At 45.8% G+C, this 25,497-nt stretch overlaps 1 protein-coding gene across 7 annotated transcripts in view; it reads left to right on the top strand.

The window, feature by feature from the left end:
• LOC106571666 (gephyrin) overlaps positions 1-25,435 on the top strand; it is a 100,266-nt gene extending 74,831 nt beyond the window's left edge. For 2 of the 7 annotated variants that reach the window (XM_014144983.3, XM_045695801.2), the window contains exons 10-25: positions 748-822; positions 5,005-5,067; positions 6,596-6,638; positions 8,046-8,183; positions 16,179-16,271; positions 16,654-16,709; positions 17,487-17,606; positions 18,034-18,092; positions 18,726-18,879; positions 20,327-20,448; positions 20,666-20,768; positions 21,792-21,865; positions 21,967-22,034; positions 22,164-22,267; positions 23,546-23,642; positions 24,102-25,435. In XM_014144983.3, coding sequence (XP_014000458.1) covers positions 748-822; positions 5,005-5,067; positions 6,596-6,638; positions 8,046-8,183; positions 16,179-16,271; positions 16,654-16,709; positions 17,487-17,606; positions 18,034-18,092; positions 18,726-18,879; positions 20,327-20,448; positions 20,666-20,768; positions 21,792-21,865; positions 21,967-22,034; positions 22,164-22,267; positions 23,546-23,642; positions 24,102-24,235 — 1,503 coding nt within the window. In that variant the 3' untranslated portion in view covers positions 24,236-25,435. The remainder of the gene's footprint in view (positions 1-747; positions 823-5,004; positions 5,068-6,595; positions 6,639-8,045; positions 8,184-16,178; positions 16,272-16,653; positions 16,710-17,486; positions 17,607-18,033; positions 18,093-18,725; positions 18,880-20,326; positions 20,449-20,665; positions 20,769-21,791; positions 21,866-21,966; positions 22,035-22,163; positions 22,268-23,545; positions 23,643-24,101) is intronic. The other 5 variants (XM_014144987.3, XM_014144988.3, XM_045695800.2 and 2 more) reach the window with 4 other exon arrangements.
• The last annotated feature ends 62 nt before the right edge of the window (positions 25,436-25,497 follow it).

The raw sequence follows: 25,497 nt of genomic DNA, 5'->3' as shown, positions 1-25,497 counted from the left end.
GTCAAATGTCAAAGATTGGACCCCCTCGTGGGCCGGATCTGCGGACCAAACGTTTGACACTCCAGCTCTAACGGCTCGGATGCAATAAGTTTAATAAACCAGTGTTTTGACAGCTAGGCACAGGCCTTCAGTAGGGTTTCATCTGATTTAGGATCAGCTTTCTCTATCCTTGCAGCAACCAATAATGTGAGTTATAACTAACCTTGGATCATTTTGTAACAAAGATACAGGAACCATATGCCAAGCACTGAAGAGAAAAGAGGCAAATGTCCACCAGTACACCAACACAAACAAAGCTAATATCACTCTCCTCCACTCACTAACACTAACTCACTCTCAGACCCATGCTAAACGTGCTCTAGGTTGGAGCAAAAAGTTGCCATCACATTATTTGGTTACTATTTCATAAATTTTTGGTTCTGTATTGTCAGAATGTTGGTTGTTTTGGAGTCTGTGGTCTTTTTTTGTTGTTGTTTGAACTGATTTCTGTATGTATCACCTCAGTAGTCCTGGGGTGTGTGTGTGTGTGTGTGTGTGTGTGTGTGTGTGTGTGTGTGTGTGTGTGTGTGTGTGTGTCTGTGTGTGTGCCAGGCCATAACTATGTATACTAATGTACTGTACCAGGACATTTGAGTGTGTGTGTACATGTGTATGTGCGTGCCAGTGTGCGTGTACCAATATGGAACGAGTGTGTGATGCATGATGGCGTGTGTGAAGGCGAGTGACCTATCCTGTGGCTTCCTCCAGGCCTCACGGAGAGAGTTCAGGGCTCACCTGGATGAGGTCATCACGCTCAAGTCAAGGTACTCTACCTTGGACCAGGTAAACCCCCTTACATTCTTCCTACCCTTCCTCTATACCGGCATGCAGGCCTCGCTCCTCACCATAAACACGGGCACAGTCACCACACAGCACTAGGGCCTCAGAGAAACCAAAGACACCTGTTAGAGACCCCTGACAGACATCCAGAGATACGTAGACAGACAGGGCAGGACCAGGATCCACAGCCCACAGAGGGCTCGCCATCTCAGGCAGCCTGCTCTCGGCGGCTCCCCTGTGTGGTGATGCAGTACAGGAGCTCATCTACAGGAAAGATAGCGAGAGACTGTAGGGAAGAGAGGGAGGAGAGGCAGGAAGGACACGGCGGATGTATTGCCATAGGGGAGCAACACACAATATGAAAGGTTCCAGTAGGAATTTGGCTCACAGACTAGTATGGGTAATGTAGTCTTTCTAGGCGTTTTGGCTTGATCTGTTCATACCAATACCTCTCTCTCACCAGGCATTTTAGCAAAGCCCATACAGTGAACAGTACAGTAGGCTTGGAGATAGAGTGTTCAGTACATCCCCTGCTCAGGCCTCTCTAGAACTCCACCAGCGTTCATTCTCTCTCATCCGTCACCCATCTAGTCGTGTGTGTGTGTGTGTGTGTGTGTGTGTGTGTGTGTGTGTGTGTGTGTGTGTGTGTGTGTGTGTGTGTGTGTGTGTGTGTGTGTGTGTGTGGTGTGTGTGTGTGTGTGAGTGCGTGTTGGCAGCTGGGCAGGGGAGCAGTTCTTGTAGCGTTTCTGTATGTGTTGTTGTGCTTTTGTTCATGTCTATGAGAAGATGTGCACATCAATGTCCTTGTACCAGAGCATAGATGTGTGTGTGTGTGTGTGCCACATTAGCTTGCACTCAGTTTAGCCAGAGGAAGTGCTGTCAGGTGGCGTCACTCCTACGTGATGCTCGTCCCTCTCCGCGAATCGACCCTTGAGTAGTGTAGAGGGGCATCTCTCACCCCCTCACTCTCTCTCTCTCTCTCCCCCTCTGTCCCCCATAGGTCTTGCTCTGGAAAGTGAGTGTTGTCTTTTGAGGGCCACAGAAGCATTTGTCCTGTCCTTCCCCACTGGCACGATCCTCTCTTCCATCCCTTTCTCCCGTGGGACAGAGTGGTGCTAGAAGGGTTTTGAACTCCTCCTCTCCTGTCACACCTCTCCTTTCCTCTCCTCTCCTTTCCTCTCCTTTCCTCTCCTCTCCTAGTCTTGCATAGCCAAAATAACCTGGTTGTCACACCTGCCTTGGAAGTCTGGAGAAGTTTGTATTGCAAAAATATGGTTTGAATTGACCTTAGGATTTTGATTGGATGTTACATTTCAAGAACCCTCCCCACATGCCCGTTGGTGCTACGTGTTATGCACGTCACTGTTTTCAGACCGGGTAGGACACATTTTGCAGTGAGTTGTTCTGTGTGCTAGTTTGCAACATCGCAGAAAGTGGTAAAAAACCTGGAGGAAAAAGTGAATTGTGTGCTCTATACACAATCGGCATCCAGTATATGGACACATATTTTCCCGTCTTTCCTCATGTCCTGTTGCAGGTACTGCACTAATCTAGTGAGCACCACTGGAGCTCCGCCCCAGCAAGACATTTGATTGTTTTGATATGTTGCGATGCGTCACTAATTTACAGCGGGTTCCAAATCCCACCCCTATTTAGCAATTTTCTACCATGGACTTCCCCAGGCTTCCCATGTAAGGACGAGGCTACTCCTCCCGTTCTCTCCTCCCCTCCCTGCCCCATGTCACATCCCTCTCCTCTTCCTCTCCTCCGAAATCCCCCTCATTGCATAATTTGTCGGACAGCGCCTTTGTTTTTTGCTGAGCCCAGCACAGAAACACAGGAACTGTGGCTGTTCCCTCGTCCCCACGAGCTGCTTCTTTACCTCGTCCGTTATTGGCCAATTAATTTCCCCTAGGCAGCAGTAAGCTTAGCGGCGTCCGTGGCTCGCCGTAGCCGTCCACTCCGAGACCTTTCTCCCTGACCCGGCCTCCGTGCTCGCCACTCGCTATTCCACATGCGCCCCCCCTCCTCCATTGATCTCCATGGACGATTGCCATGACAACCCGTCGTCAGGTCGTTTCCGCGGCGACTATCGGGTTGCCGTGTAAAGCAATTATGGTTGTTTTCCGTGTGTGTGTGTGTGTGTGTGTGTGTGTGTGGTGTGTGTGTGTGTGTGTGTGTGTGTGTGTGTGTATATTCTGTTCCATTAAGATTCAGTTTAATAGGATGGTGTATAGTCAGGGTTTTGCCCAAGGGTAGGCATATTGCTGCAGGGCCTGAGATTTCTGCTACACACACACAGACAGACACACACACACACAGACAGACACACACGGACACTTAACATACTCACATGGATACAAGCAAACACACTCTTCAATCAGTTCTACTACACACACAGTATACTCATACATGATATATAAACACTCTCATTCAGTGCAGCTCACATGTTCTTCAAAACAGTCAATGGCAGCCGTCCCAGTCACAAATACACCTACACACACTCCTGGCACAAGTATCGTTACAGTGCAGTGTGCCTCAAATAGACTTTCAGTAATTCCTTCTTTTGAATTACACTGTTAGGCATAAAGTCATATTCACTTTTTCCACACTGCAGTCTGTCTGTCTGTCTGTCTGTCTGTCTGTCTGTCTGTCTGTCTGTCTGTCTGTCTGTCTGTCTGTCTGTCTGTCTGTCTGTCTGTCTGTCTGTCTGTCTGTCTGTCTGTCTGTCTGTCTGTCTGTCTGTCTGTCTGTCTGTGTGTGTGTGTCTTAAGTACTGTGGGTGTCGTAGTGTCTGTACGCAAACTGTTTGATTTAAGTGACGTACTAAAAAGTCTGTGTGTATGTGTGTGTTACATTTTGCGTCACTCATGCATACAGTATACTTCTCTTTCTCTGTTTTCCAAGGGAAGGGAGGGATAGAAGGAGGGAGAGAGGGATAGAGGGAGAAAAGGTGGGAGTGTATGATGTTATGCTTTGCTCTACCCGTTTTCTCCACACATTTGCTTCTGCACCCTTTTTCTGCACTCTTTCTCCGCACTCTCTCACTCTCTCCTCTCTGCGCTCTTTTCGTCTGTCCACATAAATTGTTGTGCTCTCTCTCTCTCTCTCTCTCTCTCTCTCCTCTCTCTCTCTCTCTCTCTCTCTCTCTCACACTCTCCATGGCTTTCTGGTGATAAATCTCTTTAGTAAGTGTTTGTCTCAGTGAAGTGCTGTTGTCTGTCTCTTCCCACTTGTGTTGGTGTGTCTCACCCTCTGTCCATTCCTAGTGCCACCAATGTAGAAGCATCATCCACCGTTCTCATACGGTTATACCCAAACATTACATCAATGTTAAGGAGCCGTAAGCCTAGTCACTGACCTGATCCCCCTTCCGCTTAGTATAATATCACATTAGCATTGCGCTAGTGAGGAACAGAGTTGTTGACAAGTGTAGAGAATATAAACAGATTTGCTGTTTAAGGTTGACTTTTGAAGGGGTTCCCTTGCAGACTGGCTAGATCGATTTCATTAGAAAGACACCCAATGTATGTGTTTTTATGTTGTGTAATGCATCTTGTTGAGTTCATGGTTATTTTTGTGTAGTTTGTAAATAAAGTCCATGTTAGACATATAATGGTACTTACTCTTAGTCCTGATCAAAACTTTTCAGAAAAAGGCACACCTGTAATGTTCTGAATCTCATAACTTAGTTATGTTGTTTATTGTTAGTCTTCATTTTTGCTTTCTATGTATTGAAAGTTGATCTTTCTATGTCTTTTGCAAGTTGATCTTTCTATGTATTCTGTAGACTTAGGAACTCCCCTTCTCCCATCCCCTCCTGTCGCTCCCTTTCACTCCCCCTCCTCCCCCGTCTCTTTATTGCTCTCTCTCCCTCTCTCTATCGTTCTCACTATCTCTCTCGCTCTTTTTCCCATCCCGTTCTTTCCCCTCTTTTCTCTACCCCCTCTCTCGCTCCCTCTTTCTCTCCCTCTCTCTCCTCTCTTTCTCTCTCTCAACCTCGTCACTTTCCCTCTCTCACACACTCCCCCTTACCCTATCCCTTCTCCCTTCTGCTAGCAGTTGATTGTTGTTCCTTGTGTCTCGCTCTCTTGTTGTCTCTGTTGTTGTGTTGTGGTACAGTACTGATGCGTCCTGGGAGTTGATGTTCACTGATGCCTGTGATGATGCTTTATCTCCTACTAGCTCCAGTGTAGGTTGGAGGGGCTTAAAGATGATCGCAGGAGCCATAGGACCTTCAGCTCTCGAGTAACTATCCCCCCATCAATGAGGAGCTGCCGCCCTCCGTTTCTGACTTTCTCTCTGTTTCTCTGTCTTTCTTGCCATCTCTCTTTCTTTCTCTCTCTCCCTAACATGCTCTGCTTTTAGTATCTGTGTCTGGTGTTGCAGAATGTCTGTAGACGTCATCAGTTTGCTCCAGTAGTGCACACTCTCTCTTCCTTTCGCTCTTTCTCTCTCTCTCTCTCTCTCTCTCTCTCTCTCTCTCTCTTTTAGTTCACTAGTTTAGCTGCAGTCTTGTCTGGTCGTTTTGCTTTTCTCTCGGCTATGGGACCACATCCTGCTATCCCTCCCTCCCATCCATCCCCCTTGTCCTTCTTTCCCGCCTCTGGCTGTGCAGTACCCAGCGGTGTTGCAGTAGTTGTAGTGTGGGGGGGGGGCACATGTTGCAGAGCCACATAGACATGGAGCAGATAAGACAGACAAGCAGACAGGCAGGCATACAGAGACAGACAGACAGACAGACAGGTAGGCAGGTAGGTAGATGGGAGACAGAAAGAAATAGAGACAGACAGACAGACAGACAGACAGGTAGACAAGTAGGCAGACAGGTAGACAGGAGACAAAACAGAATAGAGACACAGGCATAATTTCTGAGCTAAAACTGATCGTAATCCCCCACCCCCTCAACACACACACATTCACATAGAGTGTGTGAAGGCTGCACTTACTGTACCGCCTCACTCTAACCATTCCCTCTGTCTAGCTACTCTTCTGCGTTAGTTAGTTAGCTTATCGTTCCCATAGAATCAGATGTTTTCAGAGAAACTCAGCCCTCCTGCTCCACATCTGACCAGCCACTATCAATACTGCTATTATTGCTCTTAATATATCTGTTATTATCAATGTTTAATCAATATGGATGTTGTTGCCTTTGTCCACCTTATCTGTGAATTTAACTCATCTATCTTAGCTCAGTCAAACTAATTCAGGTATATCTGTGAATTTAACTCATATCTTAGCTCAGACAAACTAATTCAGGTATATCTGTGAATTTAACTCATCTATCTTAGCTCAGTCAAGCTAATTCAGGTATATCTGTGAATTTAACTCATCTATCTTAGCTCAGACAAACTAATTCAGGTATATCTGTGAATTTCACTCATCTATCTTAGCTCAGTCAAGCTAATTCAGGTATATCTGTGAATTTAACTCATCTATCTTAGCTCAGTGAAATTATTCTAGCCGAAATCACTGTATCAAGCAAGACAAGAGGCACTTGAATTAGTATTACCCATGTGATTTACAGTGCTGCTCTGTCTATGAGATTGTATGCACCATATAAAAGAGGACAATGATACGAGGTCAGGAAGCGGAAGACATCTGTATGGAAGGACAAAGAGCAAGATAGGTGTAGTGTCACAAACCTCTTTCTCGGTCACTTTTTGACTGTTGTGAAAACATCTCATCTTTCAAACATGTCGAGAAGGCAACCTGGTCTATAAAAATCTCATTGTGTCTCTTTTTTCTCTCGCTCTCTCTCTCTCTCATTCGCCAGGTGCAGTCACGATGCAGCAGCAAAGAAAATATCCTAAGATCAAGTAAGCAATCTACCACACGCCCTTCAGAAGCGACTTAGAGCTTCCCCTGTAGCAGGACTATTGTTTGTGCGCGTCTATGTGTGCTTGTGTGTTCATACATGAGCATTCGGGCATCCGTCTGCGCACACAAGTGATGTTGTGCAAGGGGTTAACTGAGGCTCATGTTAACAATCTGAAATATGCTGTGGAATCGTAAGTTTAAAAGACAGGGAATTTGGTCAAGAGAAATCCATGCACTGTAGCTTCTCTTCTCTGTGCTGCTAGACAGAGGTAGGAGAGAGAGATTACACGTTAGTTACACCTGGCTTTGTTCTTCCGCTTACCTTTGGAATTATTCCACTGCTGTTATTAGAAACAACATGGTCGCTGTCAAGAGCTGAAATCGCGTGTGTGTGTGTGTGTGTGTGTGTGTGTGTGTGTGTGTGTGTGTGTGTGTGTGTGTGTGTGTGTGTGTAAATGAAATAACACATATGGAATCATGTAGTAACCAAAAAAGTGTTCAACAAGAAACACAGTCCAAATTTAAGATTTTTGGTTCCGTGTATTTAAGATTTTTGGTTCCGTGTATTTGTGAGATTCAGAGTAGGTGAACGGATGATCTCCGAAATTTTGGTTCCCACTGTGAAGCATGGAGGAGGAGGTGTGATGGTGTGCGGGTGCTTTGCTGGTGACACTGTTGGTGATTTATTAAGAATTCAAGGCACACTTAACCAGCATGGCTATCAAAGCATTCTGCAGCGATACGCCATCCCATCTGGTTTGTGCATAGTGGGACTATAATTTAGGCTGTGTAAGGGCTATTTGACCAAGAATGAGAGTGATGGAGTGCTGCATCAGATGACCTGGCCTCCAGAATCACCCGACCTCAATCCAATTGAGATGATTTGGGATGAGTTGGACCGAGTGAAGGAAAAGCAGCAAACAAATGCTCAGCATATGTGGGAACACCTTCAAGACTGTTAGAAAAGCATTCCAGGTGAAGCTGGTTGAGAGAATGCCAAGAGTGTGCAAAGCTGTCATCAAGGCAAAGGGTGGCTTCTTTGAAGAATCTCAAATATAAAATATATTTTGATTTGATTTGTTTTTTGGTTACTACATGATTCCATTTGTGTTATTTCATAGTGTTGATGTCTTCACTATTATTCTACGATGTAGAAAATAGTCAAAATAAAGAAAAATCCATTAATGAGTAGGTTTGTCCAAACTTTTGACTGGTACTGTATGTGTATGATTCTGTGTAAGACCCTGTCCCTGTGTCCTCTCTCTTTCTCTGTCTCTTTCTCTGTCTCTCTGTCTCTCTCTCTCTCTCTCTCTCTCTCTCTCTCTTTCTCTCTTTCTCTCTCTCTCTCTCTCTTTCTCTCTCTCTTTCTGTCTGTCTCTCTCTCTCTATCTTTCCTCTCCCATCAGGTCACAGTGCGGTGGACATCACCAAGGTGGCCCGGAGACACCGCATGTCCCCGTTCCCCCTCACCTCAATGGACAAGGCCTTCATCACTGTGCTAGAGATGACTGCCATCCTGGGTACTGAGATCATCAACTACAGAGGTGAGGAAGGGAATACACACACACATAAGCTATAAAAGTGAATACACAAGTACTGTACACACACATGAAAGTATGGAGTTGAGGACACATACACACACACACACACACATCAACTATACAACACAGATGTCACACACATACACACATACATGCACAAATCAGCACACACATCAACTAGTCTGTATGGTGTCTGGTCAGAGTACATCTATCAATCATCTATTACAAAGGCCAGGCAAGAGAGTGAGTCATCCACTGACTACATCAATATTACTGTATATATCACCTTACAAACACATCAACTATGAGAGAGAGAGAGAGAGAGAGAGAGAGAGAGAGAGAGAGAGAGAGAGAGAGAGAGAGAGAGAGAGAGAGAGAGAGAGAGAGAGAGAGAGAGAGAGAGAGAGAGAGAGAGAGAGAGAGAGAGAGAGAGAGAGAGAGAGAGAGAGAGAGAGAGAGAGAGAGAGAGAGAGAGAGAGAGAGAGAGAGAGAGAGAGAGAGAGAGAGAGAGAGAGAGAGAGAGAGAGAGACAATGCAAGACAGAGAGAGAGACAATGCAAGACAGAGAGAGAGACAATGCAAGACAGAGAGAGAGACAATGCAAGACAGAGAGAGAGACAATGCAAGACAGAGAGAGAGACAATGCAAGACAGAGAGAGAGACAATGCAAGACAGAGAGAGAGACAATGCAAGACAGAGAGAGAGACAATGCAAGACAGAGAGAGAGAGAGGGAGAGAGCGAGAGACATATAGCAAATAGAGAGACTTTTGACTTTCTTTAATGGTACATCCTCATTTCATTAACCCTGTTAATCCTTCCTCCTAATTAGCCAAATAGCCAACTTTGCTTGAGCAAACAGAAAATTCTAAACACATTTGGCCTTTTTCCTTATTCGAATACCTGTGCCCCATTATAAACATCCCGACAGTAAACTTCACCCCAAACTTCTCACACAGGCATTCAAGCAGAGACATTAATGGCATTAACTTGGCGCGCACAGAAAACACATGATGCATAGTCTCACTCATGACACAGAAAGGACACCCCTGTCTGACTCCCAGGTCGACCCGTGCCAACCAGCTATTAGTGGCCAGGGTTCCATGTAGAACCCTCCACTGGAGGTCTTCTGACCTCTTTGGTACTGGGGGTTTGTAGAGCCCCCTCCATCTAAAACCCACCATACTCTCCGCCCCACATACCCCCTGCCACTGATATGCCTTCACTCCTGTTAGGCTCCTAATGTTCCTCACCTTAATGCAGAGGTTGTAGAGGGCTTTACCTCCCACCCGCTCAAACTCCCCCAGGATAGAGTGTTAAAGTCCAACAAGTCCTCCATACCCTCTTGCCAGTCCCCAGTCTCTGCCGTCAACTGCAGTGGTGGAAACAGTGGTGGCACCTCCCCCTTTGGCCGCTCAAACACCAACTTACCGGTTCAGACAGTGCCTCCTAGACCTCCCCCAGGAATCTCTCTAGCAGCCTAAGAGATGTTAGTCCTGTTTGTTGTACCAGGACTTCCGGGGTTTTCCACCCCTCCTTCCCCAGCAGCCGCAGGTCACTCAACCTTAGTAAACTCGCTGCCATCAGTCGCTTCTGCAGGGTGGCTGATTGAACTAATCTCAAAAGGATAGCTGGATTGTGGAAGATAGGCTCAGGCTCCACACCCCCTTCTCGTGTAGGCCTTAGCAGCTGCCAGGCCCTCAACACCGCAGTGTAAAAATCAGAGAGACCTGCTGTACTCAGCCCCTCCAGCCTCATGTGGAACAGCTGCCGGTCCAACCCTAATCTGCCAGCTCTCCTCAGCAGCGCGCATGCTGGTTCCCTCCATCCGACATCAGTATGGGTACAGCAGTCTCTGCAGCGCCTTTAATCAGAATGCAGCCACCCTGCTCTCCAGTTCCCCCAGGCCCTGTCCTCCTTCGTGGACGGACATGTACAACACTGCCGCCTTCAGCTAGTGATGGCCGAACCAGACAAAATCCACCAGCTTGCGTTGCGAGTCTGCGAGCAGACCGGTGGGGGGATTGAGGAAAGCCAGTTTATGCCACAGGGAGGTTGTTGTTGATTTTCAGCACCCTCCCTCTATATGACACTTGGGACAGGAGCCACCACCACCTGGCCAGTCTTGACAGCACTAACTGTAGCAGCCCCTCCCAGTTCTTCCTGACCCACCTCTCTGAGCCCAGGTACACCCCCAACATGTTAAGCCCTTCGCAACCCCACTGCAAACCCCCTGGAAGCATAGGGGGGCCCTATCGCTCCATGACCCACATAACAGAGCTTTGCTCTTGCCCCAGTTCACCTTAGCTGACGAAGCTCCCTCGTATACCTTCAGACTAGTCTCTAGTGCCGGCATATCCTGCCGACCCCTGACCATCACAGAAACGTAATTTGCATACGCCGACACAGCTATGTCTGTCAACACATCCATGCCTGTACAGCACACTCCCTGCAGTCTCCTGCGTAGCAGGCCCAAAAAAGTCTCAATGGCTAGTGTATATAACTGCCCCGATAAAGGGCATCCTTGTCTAATGCCCTGTCTCACCCAGACTGGCCTACTGGGCCCCCCTCCCACCTTGACCATACATAACACCCCAGCATACAACATCTTCACAAAAGCCAAAGACCTTTCCCCAAACCCAAACACAGACATCACATTTAACAGATACTCATGGTCCACTCTATCAAAAAGCTTCTCTTGGTCTAAAGAGACCAATCCAAAGTTCACATTAGAAACTCTTGACAAGTCCAACATGTCCCTGATTAAGAATATGTTTTCCGTGATTGAGCGTCTTGGTACACAATATGTCTGGTCCTTGTGTAACTGATGTGAAATGGCTAGTTAGTTAGCGGTGGTGCGCGCTAATAGCATTTCAATCGGGTGACGTCACTCACTCTGAGACCTGAAGTAGTTGTTCCCCTTGCTCTGCAAGGGCCGTGGCTTTTGTGGCTCATTGGGTAACGATGCTTCGAGGGTGACTGTTGTCTGTGTGCAGAGGGTCCCTGGTTCAAGCCCAGGTTGGGGCGAGGAGAGGGACGGAAGCTATACTGTTACATTGACGCTGTTGACCCGGATCACTGGTTGCTGCGGAAAAGGAGGAGGTCAAAAGGGGGGTGAGTGTAACCGATGTGAAATGGCTAGTTAGTTAGCGGTGGTGTGTGCTAATAGCGTTTCAATTGGGTGACGTCACTCGCTCTGAGACCTGAAGTAGTTGTTCCCCTTGCCCTGCAAGGGCCGTGGCTTTTGTGGCGCGATGGGTAACGATGCTTCGAGGGTGACTGTTGTCTGTGTGCAGAGGGTCCCTGGTTCAAGCCCAGGTTGGGGCGAGGAGAGGGACGGAAGCTATACTGTTACATTGACGCTGTTGACCCGGATCACTGGTTGCTGCGGAAAAGGAGGAGGTCAAAAGGGGGGTGAGTGTAACCGATGTGAAATGGCTAGTTAGTTAGCGGTGGTGTGTGCTAATAGCGTTTCAATTGGGTGACGTCACTCGCTCTGAGACCTGAAGTAGTTGTTCCCCTTGCCCTGCAAGGGCCGTGGCTTTTGTGGCGCGATGGGTAACGATGCTTCGTGGGTGTCAGTTGTTGATGTGTGCAGGGGGTCCCTGGTTCAAGCCTAGGTTGGGGCGAGGAGAGGGACGGAAGCTATAGAGTCCAGATGGGACTTCAGTCTGTTAGCGAGGACTTTGGCAAATATCTTGTAGTCCGCACAGAGCAATGCCATAGGCCTTTGGTTCTTAAGTTCACACAAGTCCCCTTTTTTGGGCAGGAGAGTGAGAGCCACCCGACGGCAGCTCATCGGCAACTCCTACCCCGACGCGCTCATGCTTCACGCAAAAGAAGTGCAATCCAATTATTCCCCAGAATTTTTTATAAAACTCCACTGGGAGTCCATCGACCACTGGTGCATGGCCGGGGGACATCTGGGTTACAGCCTCTGCCAGTTCATGGGACAACAGGGGAATCCCGTTTTATCCCTCTGTGCCAGAGAGAACTTAGGGAGTTCTGCAAATAAAACCTGAGCACACACAGGATTACACAGTTCTGCCCTATACAACTCAGTATAAAACTCCACAGTCCGCTCCCGCATCTCACCCACCACAGAGGTCACCCACCCATCCGACAGCTGCAGACAATGCATACCCTTGGCTTCACCGCTCTGTCTTTCCAAACCAAAGAAGAAGGAGCTGGGAGCATCCATCTCCTTAAGCATGTAGAACCTAGCTCTTACAAGTGCTCCCTTTGCTTTAACCTGGAAAAAACTGCCCAGGTCCCTACGTAATTCAGCTAAATTAGCCTGGAGGCCTACATTGCCTTGACCCACCAGCTCTACCTCCACTTCATTGATACTATGCTTGAGTTCCCCCAATACTCTCATAGCCTCTGAGGATGAGAGAGCTGTTTACTGTTGACAGAAAAGCCGAATTTGGACTTTTCCCACAACCTACCATTGACTCAGAGACACATACTCCACTCTTTGCTGAAAACCTGAGCAAAAAGTGGCATCTTGTAAGAGCTTTACATTAAACTTCCAATACGATGCCTGCTGAGGCCCTGGTAAAATAGACAACTGAGCCATTGTTATGTGGTGACCCGAAAAATCCACCGGGAGAATGGTAGCTCCCAACAGCCTATTGCTCTGATTCCTGGACATGTAAAACCGATCTAGTCAGGCTGCACTCACCCTAGCCCTAAAGATCTTCACCAATGTATACTGTCTTGTGTTGGGATGTCTAGTTCTCCAAACATCCACTAGATCAAACTGCTTAATGATGTCCCTTAACACCCCCCACTGAGCCTGGTAGAGGCTCCTCCCCATTTCTATCAGAGTTCCTGTCTAAGACACCCAAACAGAAGCCCCCTCTCTCTCCCTGTATTAGGCGCATGCACATTTATAAGGACAAAACTCCTGTTGTTAATTTCTGATTTTACTACAAGCAGTCTATCCTTACACACCTCCTTTGAGGAGCAAATTTTTGCGGCCATTTTTACAGCCCGGTGCAAAAAAAAAAGGACTGCCACCCCTGCACTAACATTTGTTCCATGGCTCAGCACACTTGCCCTTTTCCACCAGAGCCCCCAATCGACTTCATTCACCACATCACTAAACAACACCTGTGCTTTTTTTTGTTTTACATATTCACCCAACAGACTCCTCTTTCCCGCATCTCTGGGGCAATTTATATTGAGTGAGCCTACCCAAAGAGTCTCCATAAGAAGTGGGAGAAAAGCCAGCAAAGAAAGAGACCAATAGCAAAGCTCAAAAAGCCCCAGTGCCAGAAAAAAAATTAAGATCTAAACAGCATCTGAAGGTAGACCTTTACGTACAGTGCTGACCCACTTCCTCAACCTAAAATGTTTCCTGGGAGAGAGGACACCATGCCCCTCATTTTTCATAGCATGTTGTACTGATCTTACAAACTGCTTGACACCCTCTTCAACCGCCCGTAGTCACTTGCTCTTCCCCACTATACTCTCCTCATACAATAGCATAACCTGACTAGACCCAGCCTCAGCTACACCACTTTCCATAGCATGACTAGACCCAGCCTCATCTACACCACCATCTATAACATGACAAGACCCAGCCTCATCTACACCACAATCTTTAACATGACTAGACCCAGCCTCATCTACACCACCATCTATAGCATGACTAGACCCAGCCTCATCTACACCACCATCTATTGCATGACTAGACCCAGCCTCTGCTACCTATGTCTCATGGCCCCCTGCACGTTGACCTCGATATCCCCCACTGGCGCTTGTATCCTCACCTTGTCTGTGGCCTTTATGTGGGCATGCAAAGCTCTTATGCCCCAAATCCCCACACTCAAAGCACCGTAAACTATCTGTGAAGGCAAACCCTGAGTAGACCCCCTCCCCGAGCCTGACTTTAAAATACACATTTAACTGTTACTCATTGTTATTCAGAAACAAGAAGTCTTGCCTCCGGAATGAAACAACATGCTTAATGGCATCTGCCTGAAAGCCTGCCGACAGTACACGAAAACCGATAGCAAATTTACCAAACCCACTCAGCTCTTTCCGGATTTGATCATCCATAATAAACAGAGGTAGATTCGCAACTACCACCCTAGTCGAAGGAGTCGAAACAGGGAGACCCAGAGATCCACAGACATAAAGTAAGTGACCATTACCTAACTGCATGATCAGTAGCTCAACAGTGTGGTCCTAGGATGGTGGGTTTGACTCCTGGGACCAACCATATGTAAAATTGTAATTTGGATAAAAGCGTCTGCTAAATAACATTATTCATATTACAATAGAATGTCGGTGGTACAGAACAGACTTGTAGCACCTTGTCAGGCTCAACCACCTCACTGACAATATGAACTACACATGACAGGGTTTAAACTGACCCTGGCTCTGTCTGCAGGCTTAGATGTTACACACATACTCTGAATGTCAAGTTACAGTGTACAGACACATTCAGAGGAGTACAAACACACTGGTCCTGGAGCATGTCTGTCCCCCTAGCTCTTCCTAGGGCACTGCCCTCAGGGCCTTTGTCAGGGTGCCTTAGGGCCGTGGTCACCCCCCTGGCTGTGTGACATCAGTGTGGTGGTAGTGACACAGACCTGACATGGGGGCAGGGCACAGGACACACACTCACACACTTCTGATTCAGCTCTGTGCTCTTCATGACTAATAGAACAGCTACAGTGGTGTGTTCTCTCTCTTTTCTCCCAGTAAAGTGATGTTTCATGTTGTTTTGGGGGAGGGTGTTTCAGGATGGAACAGCTCCCGTGCTGGTGGGGAGAGGGGTGTGTGGTGGGGGGAGGGGATGGAGAGGGGTGTGTGGTGGGGGAGGGGATGGAGAGGGGTGTGTGGTGGGGGGAGGGGATGGAGAGGGGTGTGCATCGAGGGAGGGGAGGGAGAGGGGAGAGGAGTGTGTGGTGGGGGAGGGGGGGGGGGGGGCATGGTCCGTGTGTGTGCTTGATGGAGCTTGTCTTAGCTTGTCTAAGCTTGCCTGGCACAATACTATCAATTCATTGAATAGTCCCAAAAGTGCAAATCCACTCATGTCCCAACATCTGGCACTCCAGGCTCAATCAAATGCTTGAAGTATTTGAAAGATTTGAAACACTATTTGAACCTACTCTTATGTGTGTGTGTGCATATGTGCGTGCTTGTGCATGTGTGTATGTCCCAATTCTCAGCTCTCCATCTCATGTAAGTCATTGATATCATAGCTCAGATTTCACATTAACACCCACTTAATAATCGCAGAAAGACACACACACACACACACACACACACACACACACACACACACACACACACACACACACACACACACACACACACACACACACGAGAGTGTGTGGGCATGAGTGTTTGTGTGTGTCTGTGTATGTTTGTTCCGGTGTGTGTGTGTTTGTTTGGATGTGTGTGTTTTTTTGGTTCGGATGTTTGTGTGAATGTGTGTGTGTGTGTGTTTGTTCAGGTGTTTGTGTGCGTGTGTGTGTGTGTTTTTCTGGTCAGGTGGTGAGTCACCCACAGAGATCCTGATGAGAGGTGTCACACTCTCTCTCTAACACACACACCTCTGGCACATATGTCTCTCCGTGTCTTCATCTGAAACAGATGCCCTCTCTCCCTCCTCTCTCTCTCTCCCTCTCCCTCTCTCCCTCTCTCCCTCCATCTGTCCCTCCTCTCTCTCTCTCTCTCTCCCTCCCCCTCTCTTTCACTCTCACTCTCTCTCCCTCTCTCCCTCTCCCTCTCTCTCTCTCTCTCTCTCTCCCTCTCTCAATTCCATTCAATCCCTCTCTCTCTCCTCTCCCTTTCTCCCTTCCTCTCTCTCATGCCCTGTTCTCTCCCTCTACGTTTTTTTTTCTTTTTCCCTCCGTCTCTCCCTTCCTACCTCTTTCCCTCTCTCTCTCACTCTCTCTCTCTCTCTCTCTCTCTCACCCTGTCCCCCTTCTCCCTCTCTCTTCTCCTCCCTCCATCCTCTCTCTCTCTCTCTCTCTCTCTAGATGGGATGGGCCGAGTCCTGGCTCAGGACGTTTATGCCAAAGACAACCTGCCCCCGTTCCCCGCCTCTGTCAAGGATGGTTATGCTGTAAGAGGTATGTATTCAACTGTACTATATTGCAATGTAGCCTACACAACCACACACTACACACACACACACACATACTGTATACCACTATTATGTCATATTGTACTGTACTGCTGAATATTACACAGTACATGGCATGCTATCCCTCTCTCTGTGCTGATATGCCTTTTCTGTTTATGAAGTCAGGAGGCACTACCCACTGAAACACGAGTCAGCTAAATGACACTCCTCCACAGTCACGCACTCACACACACATATCGTAGATACACACACACACACACACGGCATACACACACAGAGACACACATTGATACACACGAGGCAGCATATACACACAATCATACAAACATACACACACATGTAATTAAAAAACATTTTTTTTTTTTTAGCGGCTGACGGTCCAGGCGACCGTTTCATCATCGGAGAGTCCCAGGCTGGAGAACAGGTTCGTCCCCTTACACACACATGCACACGCACACACACGCACACGTACATGCACACACACGCACGCAGAACGCACACACACACACACACACACACACACACACACACACACACACACACACACACACACACACACCTTTACACCTCACCCTTTCTATAACGTAACAACACACACAGCTACAAGCAACTGGCTGGAAACCCCCTTCATGTAGAGAAATATAGAAATACACATACACATACAATTGTGGCATGGCTGCTAGACAGAGGATATGGATGTAAAACATTCCTTCAGAGCAGAAGTGTGTATGTGTGTGCGTGGGTGGGTGCGTGTGTGCGTGGGTGCGTGTGTGCGTGCGAGGAACACGCCCCCATAGCGTAGCGATACAGTACTTACTCAGCATACTGAATTACCCAGCAACCCACTCACTCGCAGGTGGGCCGCCCGCCTGGCCTCATTATACACGGTATCACACACACACTGATGCATGACACGAGATCACACACACAAACACACTGACACATCAATACACCTCCTGCATGGCTGATGCGATATGTTGTTGTGCTGTTGCTATGTGTCTGCCTGTGACTGGGAAACACAATAATACGTTACGCTTAGACACATACCAATGTTTTCGGATTCTGAGAGAGCCTAGGGGGACATTCTACAGGTATGTTTGGAATGTGTGTGTACGTCCGAGTGTGTGTCCGTTCATTTGCATGTGTGTGTGTGTGTGTGTGAGTGCATATTTGACACCAGTCTCTTTCTCTCTCCCTGCAGCCCACCCACACAGTGATGCCAGGCCAGGTGATGAGGGTGACGACAGGGGCTCCTATCCCCTGTGGGGCGGACGCTGTGGTGCAGGTGGAGGACACAGAGCTGCTCCGCGAGTCTGAGGACGTGAGTCTCACCTTTGACCCCTGACCCTTAGCCCTGTGAAGAGGGACAGGGTTCATGTCCTAGCTTCTTCTAAGGGACTAGCAGTGTCTGTCTAGTACCTGGGTATAAGGTCTAGACCCGGGACAATATAGTAGATAGAAACTTACTAGGCCAGGGTCTAGGTCTGGGACAATAGGGCCTAACTACTTCCAACAAACGACTTGGGCTAGTACCAGGATAATATGTCTAGATCCAGGGGTTGGTTAGACAAAGGTTAGACAAAACCTAGTATCAGGTAGAGTGTCTAGCTGCTGAAGGCTTAGCGGCTATGCTGATTACCCAGGAACAGAGAATAGTGTTTAGTAAGGAGTCTTCTAGATTAGGGCACAGTAGTAAATGGTTGTGATGATGGCTCCTTACAGAATGTTTTGTCTTGTCTCCTTCTCAGGGCACCGAGGAGCTGGAGGTGCGGATCCTCGTCCAGGCCCGTCCAGGACAAGACATCAGGTGTGTGTGTGTACGCGTGTGTACGCGTGTGCGTCAGTGGAAGCTGGTGGGAGAAGCTATAGGAGGGTGGGCTCATAGTAATGGCTGGAATGGAATAAATGGAACGGGATCAAACCCATTGTGTCACGTCCTGACCAGCAGAGGGAGTAATTGTATTAGTTTTGGTCAGGACGTGGCAGAGGGTTTGTGTTGTGTGTAGGTTCTAGGTAGGTTTTCTATGTGTAGGTTGGGTGCTGGACTCTCAATTGGAGGCAGGTGTTTCTAGTTGCCTCTGATTTGGAGTCCTATAAACAGGTGTGTGTTTTTCTTTGTGGTTGTGGGTAGTTGTTTGTGAGCACTGCTTTTGTTTAGCCTGCCACACTGGTCTTGTCGTGTTTATTGTTTTTTTTCCTGTGGATGCTTTGCTCGTGTTTTATTAAAAAGATGAGTATCCACATTCCCGCTGCGTATTGGTCCTCCCTTCAACACAACGACATTAACTGTGACACATTGCACATATGGAAACCACGTATGTATGTGTCTTTCTGTATAAAGTGTGTGTGTCTGTAGTTATTTGTCTGTAAAATGTGTGAACATATGTTTCAATGGTGTCCCTCTGAATCCTATCCCCTCCCTGTCTCCGCTTCTCTCCAGGCCCATAGGTCATGACATCAAGCGTGGGGAATGTGTCCTGTCCAAGGGAACCCACATGGGCCCCTCTGAGATTGGCCTGCTGGCCACCGTAGGGGTCACCGAGGTGGAGGTGCAGAAGTTCCCCGTGGTGGCTGTCATGTCCACAGGCAACGAGGTCAGACAGACAGACAGACAGACAACTTTGCCCAGGCATAACAGTACATGAGTGTGCTGACCTGCATCAACACAGGCTTCTGTTTTAAAGGCCCAGTGCTGTCAAAATTCTGTTTTTCCTTTGTTTTGTATCAACAGCTTATGAAACTAACACTATAAAGGTGTGAAAACATTTAATCAGGGTTATTCCCTAATAGTTGCTGGATGAAAATACAATGTACACAGGACTTTCTAATCAGCAGGTTTTGCATGGGGGGAGTTTTGACTTGCCTGATGACACCAGGGTAGGGTTGATTGGCGGGAATCCGGTTACTGACATTTACTGATATATAACTAGATAAATAACTGTGTGAACGCAGTACATTAAAATACATTATTTATATCAACAGCAGTAGCCTATATATCACTGTATATGCATTGGATAACGACACAATCATTTGGGCTTTTTTGGGCTTGGGCTCATAATGTATGGCTCATACAATGTATTCAATGTATGGCTTATCAGGGTCAAGGAGCATCAGGCTAGAATTTTCGATCAAAGCTCTTATCAAATCTGTTTGATAAGAGGAGGCTCCCGAGTGGCGCTGCGGTCTAAGGCACAGCATCTCAGTGCTAGAGGTGTCACTACAGACCCTGGTTCGATTCCAGGCTGTATCACATACGGAAGTGATTTGGAGTCCCATAGGGCGGCGCACAATTGGCCCAACGTCATCTGGGTTTGGCCGGGGTAGGCCGTCATTGTAAATAAGAATTTGTTCTTAACTGACTTTATTTATTAAACATTTTTATTCAACCTTTATTTAACTAGGCAAGTCAGTTAAGAACAAATTCTTATTTACAATGACGGCCTACCCCGGCCAAACCTGGCATGCTTTTGAATGGCACTTCCGGTTTTGGAAATACCGGGTTACCAGGGAGAAAAGTGATTTATTGTCAGGATGGAACATTTGTAAAAAACCTGGAAAATATTCAACCTACACCAGGGGGTATATGTTAATAGACAAATAAAGAGAGTTCCAAACCTCTCTGCTAATAACAGCTAGTTTTCAGGTTACATATCCCTCCTATTAGGCCCCTACGCTCTAGTGGATTGATCCCCGCACCACAATCCTATGGTTAGTGCATCGCTTTGGTGACCTTCCCCACTCCACTCTGATCACTCCCAGACAGTCCTAGCAAAATACTGCTAGAGAAATAGTTTTTGCTAAAAAGCAAATTTTGTTCACTTTTGACCATTTTAAATATTACAGCAAGTTGCTTAATTGTTACCCCAAAAATTATTTGATATTGAGATCAAAACAGCTGCACTGGGTCTTTATTAAAACATTTTTCAACAGAAACCGACAATGAGTGTTTCATATTTGACAAATCCAGGTTGTCCCTTCCTGTTGCAGTTAGTTTTTTTTCTCCAATTGGTGCCTAATGAACACGTCCCCTGGTGTCTCTAGCTGTTGAACCCAGAGGACGACCTCCATCCAGGGAAGATCAGGGATAGTAACCGCTCCACGCTGCTCGCTACCATCCAGGAGCACGGATATCCCACCATCAACCTGGGCATCGTGGGAGACAAGTAGGACTTCACACTCCTCTTCCTGTTCTTGATGCTCCTCTTCCTCTTTCTGTTCATCTTCCTTTTCCTCCTCCTCCTATCCCTTCTCTTCTTCTATGTCTACTCTCCTTCCTGTTCCTAGTCCTCTTCCTCCCATTACTTTTCCTCCTCCTCTCTTCTCCTCTTCTGTGGTGTTTGATGGTAACTGGTAACTGTTCTCTGTCTATCGGCCCCACAGCCCAGACGACCTCCTGAACGCCCTGAACGAGGGCATCAGCCGTGCTGACGTCATTATCACCTCTGGAGGGGTGTCTATGGGAGAGAAGGTATGTGAGCAAATAGTGAGTATGAATGGTCATTGGTTATGACATTGCACTATGCTGACACCTTATGGTTGGGATGGGGAACTGTTTAAAAATATATAGTAGATATTATTTCAGCATGGTCTCATAGACCAGATGTAACAAATTAATATGATATGTTATGTTTGGTATGGTTACATAAGACTAAGTTATTGAAGGCAAAAAAATAAAGTAGGATGGATGATAAGGCAAACGTCTAGCAACCCAAAGGTTGTGAGTTTGTATCTCATTACGGACAACTTTAGCATTTTAGCAAGTTTTAGCAATTTTTTTATTTTAGCTAACCCTTCCCCTATCCTTAACCCTTTAAACTAACTTCTACACTTAACCCTACCCTTAACCATAACCCCTAGCCTAGCTAACGTTAGCCAACTAGCTAACGTTAGCCACCTTGCCCAAATTCGTAACATATAGTACGTTTTGCTAATTCGTAACATATAGTACATTTTGCAAATTTGTAACATATAATACAAATTGTCATTCATAATATATCATACGAAATGGGTGATGGACATCCACGAATTAATACATACCATACGAAACGTAACATATGATACTAAATGCTAAATCTCGAATTTAATTACATAATGATACAAAATGCTCTGAGACCAGGTTTTTAATTTGTACATCCCTCTTTGGAGGACATAATTGTTATTTTTTACAGCTATTTTGTTACCTATACATTTGACATAAATGTTACATACATACATGTAATTGTGGTGTTAATATTATGTGGAGTAATGTAGAATTTCACACAGCACAGGGTCGTATTCATTAGGGCCCAAAACGAAAACATTTTTGCAATGAAACATTTCTATCTAAGTACTCCCTTCCTGTTTCAGTCAGTTGTCTTCCGTTTGGTGCCTGTTGAATACACCCCAGTGGTGCACAAGACTTATCTGGGTTTTAAGTACAGCTACACTATAACTAGAAGGTGAATGTTTTTGTCTAATGTTTATATGTACCTTTGAAGACTCCAAAATGTGTGATCCTCTTTTTCAGGACTATCTGAAACAGGTGCTGGATATTGATCTGCATGCTCAGATCCACTTTGGACGAGTCTTCATGAAACCAGGGTATGATGGATGGATGGATGGGTGAATGGCTGGCTGGCTGGGTGGATGTGTGGATGGATGGTTCCTTGAACAAACATGTTGTTCTTCTCCCATCATTTCAGTCTCCCGACAACATTCGCCACGTTGGACATGGACGGTGCTCGCAAACTCATCTTTGCCCTCCCAGGTAGTGTGTAAAGTAAAGAGAAAGAGGGAATCAGACAATCGTTTCCAGACTGGTTTCTAACACACTCTTCTTTTCTCTCTCCCCCCCTCCCCCCTCCCCACCCCCCCCCACCCCACCACCCCCCGGGCCCAGGTAATCCCGTGTCTGCTGTGGTGACATGTAACCTCTTTGTTATCCCTGCCTTAAGGAAGATGCAGGGGATCCTGGACCCACGGCCCACCATCATCAAAGCCAGGGTAAGAAGGCACAGGACTCCATGAATCTTTCTCAATTTGTCTTAGAGAACGCAAGCAATTGAGCTATCTCGCCTTCCTCTCCAAATTCATTGGAGGAGAAGGTCAGAGTGGAGGAATCTGGGATCTTCTCCTCCAATGCGTTTTGAGAAGGAATCGAGAAAGAGCCCGTGTACCTCGAAGTAGGATCAGCTCCATGCAAAATGTATACTCTGCGTATGCACATTTTATAGTGGTTGATGTATTGTATTGCAAGCAGGCAAGTAAGTATTTTGTGCATAGAGGGAATATGATGACATGCTTATTCTTATTCTGATTTATTTTTTGAACAGGAGCCATTTCACGTTAGTGATAAGAGTGGATATCTCTGTTTTATTTTTGGAATGTAAAATAATTTGACATAGAAATCTATTTCCTATATTTATTTTATTTTCGTAAACATTGCAGAATAAATTCCTCACCTCTTCTGGCTGTGATGGGTTCATATTCCCGACGAAGTCATACAACAACATACCATGCCCAAATCTCATTTAATTGGGCCTAGTAGCCTAGTAAATAGATAGGCTGTGTATTTCAAGTTTTGCTGTATGCGATCCTATAGGTAGTGCGGTTTATAATAGGTTACACAGTCGAATTTCAAAGACCAACACTTTATCTTTTACATTGAAGTGTGCTACTGTATTTTTTGTTGTTGAGTAGGCCTAGACTATACAATGTTTCAGCCCAGCATATTTGGGTTGGGGGAATAGTCAATGCAAAACATTGTTGAATTCAAACGTTCTGTTGACAGGTCCACAACAATTTGCCATTGTTTTCTCTTTCAGAACTCACATTCCTTTGCCAAATACAGCATAAGTTACTGCAAAAGATTAAAAGATTCTGCCATCTCCAAAAACATTATAACATTTGCCATTGCTCTTTCTTTTAGAAACTGCCGTTGCCTAATTCCAATAGTTCCAAATTCTACAGCAAAATGGTGTTATTTTCACCATGAAAGGTGAATGGAGGGTGTTTTCCAGGTGGCGTTTTAATGCTCGTTCAGGTGCATACAGTTTTACAACAGGTCTGATTTACAACGTGTGCAAAGTTTTAAATATCTATATTTTTTGGCGTAAGTACTCTTTTCAGAAATGGCGCACTCAGATATTTAGTATGAAATGTATAAAACGGTTATAAATGAGGCCCCTGGGCCCTACCTATGAGCGTTTACATTTTTGCGTCCCAATAATCTGTCCTTACTCCTGAAGTGTACACTTGTTTACTTCCTTTCATGTCTCGTAGTTGTCATGTGACGTAAAGTTGGATCCTCGCCCTGAGTACCACCGCTGCATTCTGACATGGCACCACCAGGAGCCTCTGCCATGGGCCCAGAGCACAGGTAATAATAGAATACCATTCTATTCTGTTTTATTGTGCACTGCGATACAGAGCGATACACTGCTATACTATATGCATGTGTAGTCACAGGCTCTATAACGGACTATCAATGGACTGTTCATTGATTTTGTTCATGGGCAATTGTAGAGGGGTTAGCTACAGTCCTCTAATCTAACAAAGCCTCCCGCTGTGACTATTTTCACTGTTTTGTATTCCATGTAGTGCCTAATTGATTCAGTATACTGTAGAGCTCAAGAGCATAAAGAGCTACAATTAGATTGTGTGGTATTAGTAGCCTCTCACCCCATTGCATGGTGTGGTACCAAGGTCATCCTGACTGTCATGGGTTAGATCCTCCTGGACTTGTGTGGTTGGTTAGGGCCTAAAGCGCATGTATTCTCACCCTCCCTCTCCTCATTTCCTCCCTCATTTCCTCCCTACCCTTTCCTCCATCCTGTAGGTAACCAGGTGAGCAGCAGGCTGATGAGCATGCGCAGCGCCAACGGTCTCCTGATGCTACCTCCAAAAACAGAGCAATATGTGGAGCTGCACAAGGGAGAGGTGGTCGACGTCATGGTCATCGGCCGGCTATGATGTCATCAAAGGGGGACGTTGAGATGGCTTCATAGAGAGAGAGGGTTCAAATGGGTGTTTCACGGTGCATGTCCACATATCATTGACAATTCTGTAATATGCAACGGCACAGCTAGTTTTTATTGATTTGGATAACGTTGAGGTATAGTCAACATCTCGATCACAAACCTAGGTACATATGATACAAAAAAATATAATTACTTTAAAAAGATTATAATAGTATTTCAGACAAAGAAAAATATAACTTTTAAAGAAAAAAAATCGAATTATCAAAAGAGATTTATTCTGTAATATATTATTATGATTATTCGTATTATTGTTATCATTATTCTTCTTATTATCATTATTATATTATAAGTCAACTTTATTCCTTTCATTGCAATTGCTTTGTGTGTTCAATGCTAGATCTTATCGATATCGGTAGCATTTTAATAGAGCTGTAGGTGCCTGCCAGGACAAAAAAATAAATATATATATTATTTTCTCATCTTTAGTGGGGGATTTTTTTTATTTTTTTTTTTTAATATAAAGAAAAACAATGAGGAAGACTCCAGATTTCCCACGGTGCTCGGCTAAGAGGAAGGAGGGAGGGCATAATCTCGGTCTACTTCCTCTGTGGTGTGACGCTTTAACGGTGACGCCACACACTTCTATTTTTCTCTCGTTAGTATGCATCATAATGGCTTCACAAAGAGCTTTGCTTGTTGTTTATCTTGTGAGTCTTGTTTATGTGCGCAGTGCCAAATGCCTGGGCAGGGAAGATGGTGGTGCTGGGAGGGAGGGGGGGCGGACAGTCACCCACCAACCTGCCCAGACCCTGAAGCCCGTGAAAAACAAAAACTTTTATTTGATCGACTAAGAGTAAGGGGAGAAAAAAAAAACATGAAATAAAAGAAACAGCTTCTTTAAGTGCTGACAGCCTTTTTAACTGACTTCACAAAAAAATGTACAGATAAAAAAAAATGCGAAGAAGATGAACCATATTGTACAGATATATGTGACCAGCACTCCTAAGGAAATTATTATTATTAAGCAATGAAGAGACATTGAACACCGTTGTACTATAATACATTTTCTGTAATGATATGAAACTGATGAAAGAGACAACGATAATAAAAATCCTTGATCATTATGTAAAAAAATATTTAAAAAATTGTTGGGTTTCCTTTTTTCAATAAAACCTATTCAAAGAAAAACAAAGTGTTGTTCATTGATGCGTGCAGTGACACCTTGTTTTAGGGTGGACCATTAACAAGATCACG

The sequence above is a fragment of the Salmo salar genome, chromosome 15 (genome assembly GCF_965601325.2).
Source record: "Salmo salar chromosome 15, fSalSal1, whole genome shotgun sequence".
Classification (NCBI taxonomy): Eukaryota; Metazoa; Chordata; class Actinopteri; order Salmoniformes; family Salmonidae; genus Salmo; species Salmo salar.
Note: the sequence above shows the minus strand (reverse complement) of the source record. Positions and strands in the feature narration are given on the sequence as shown.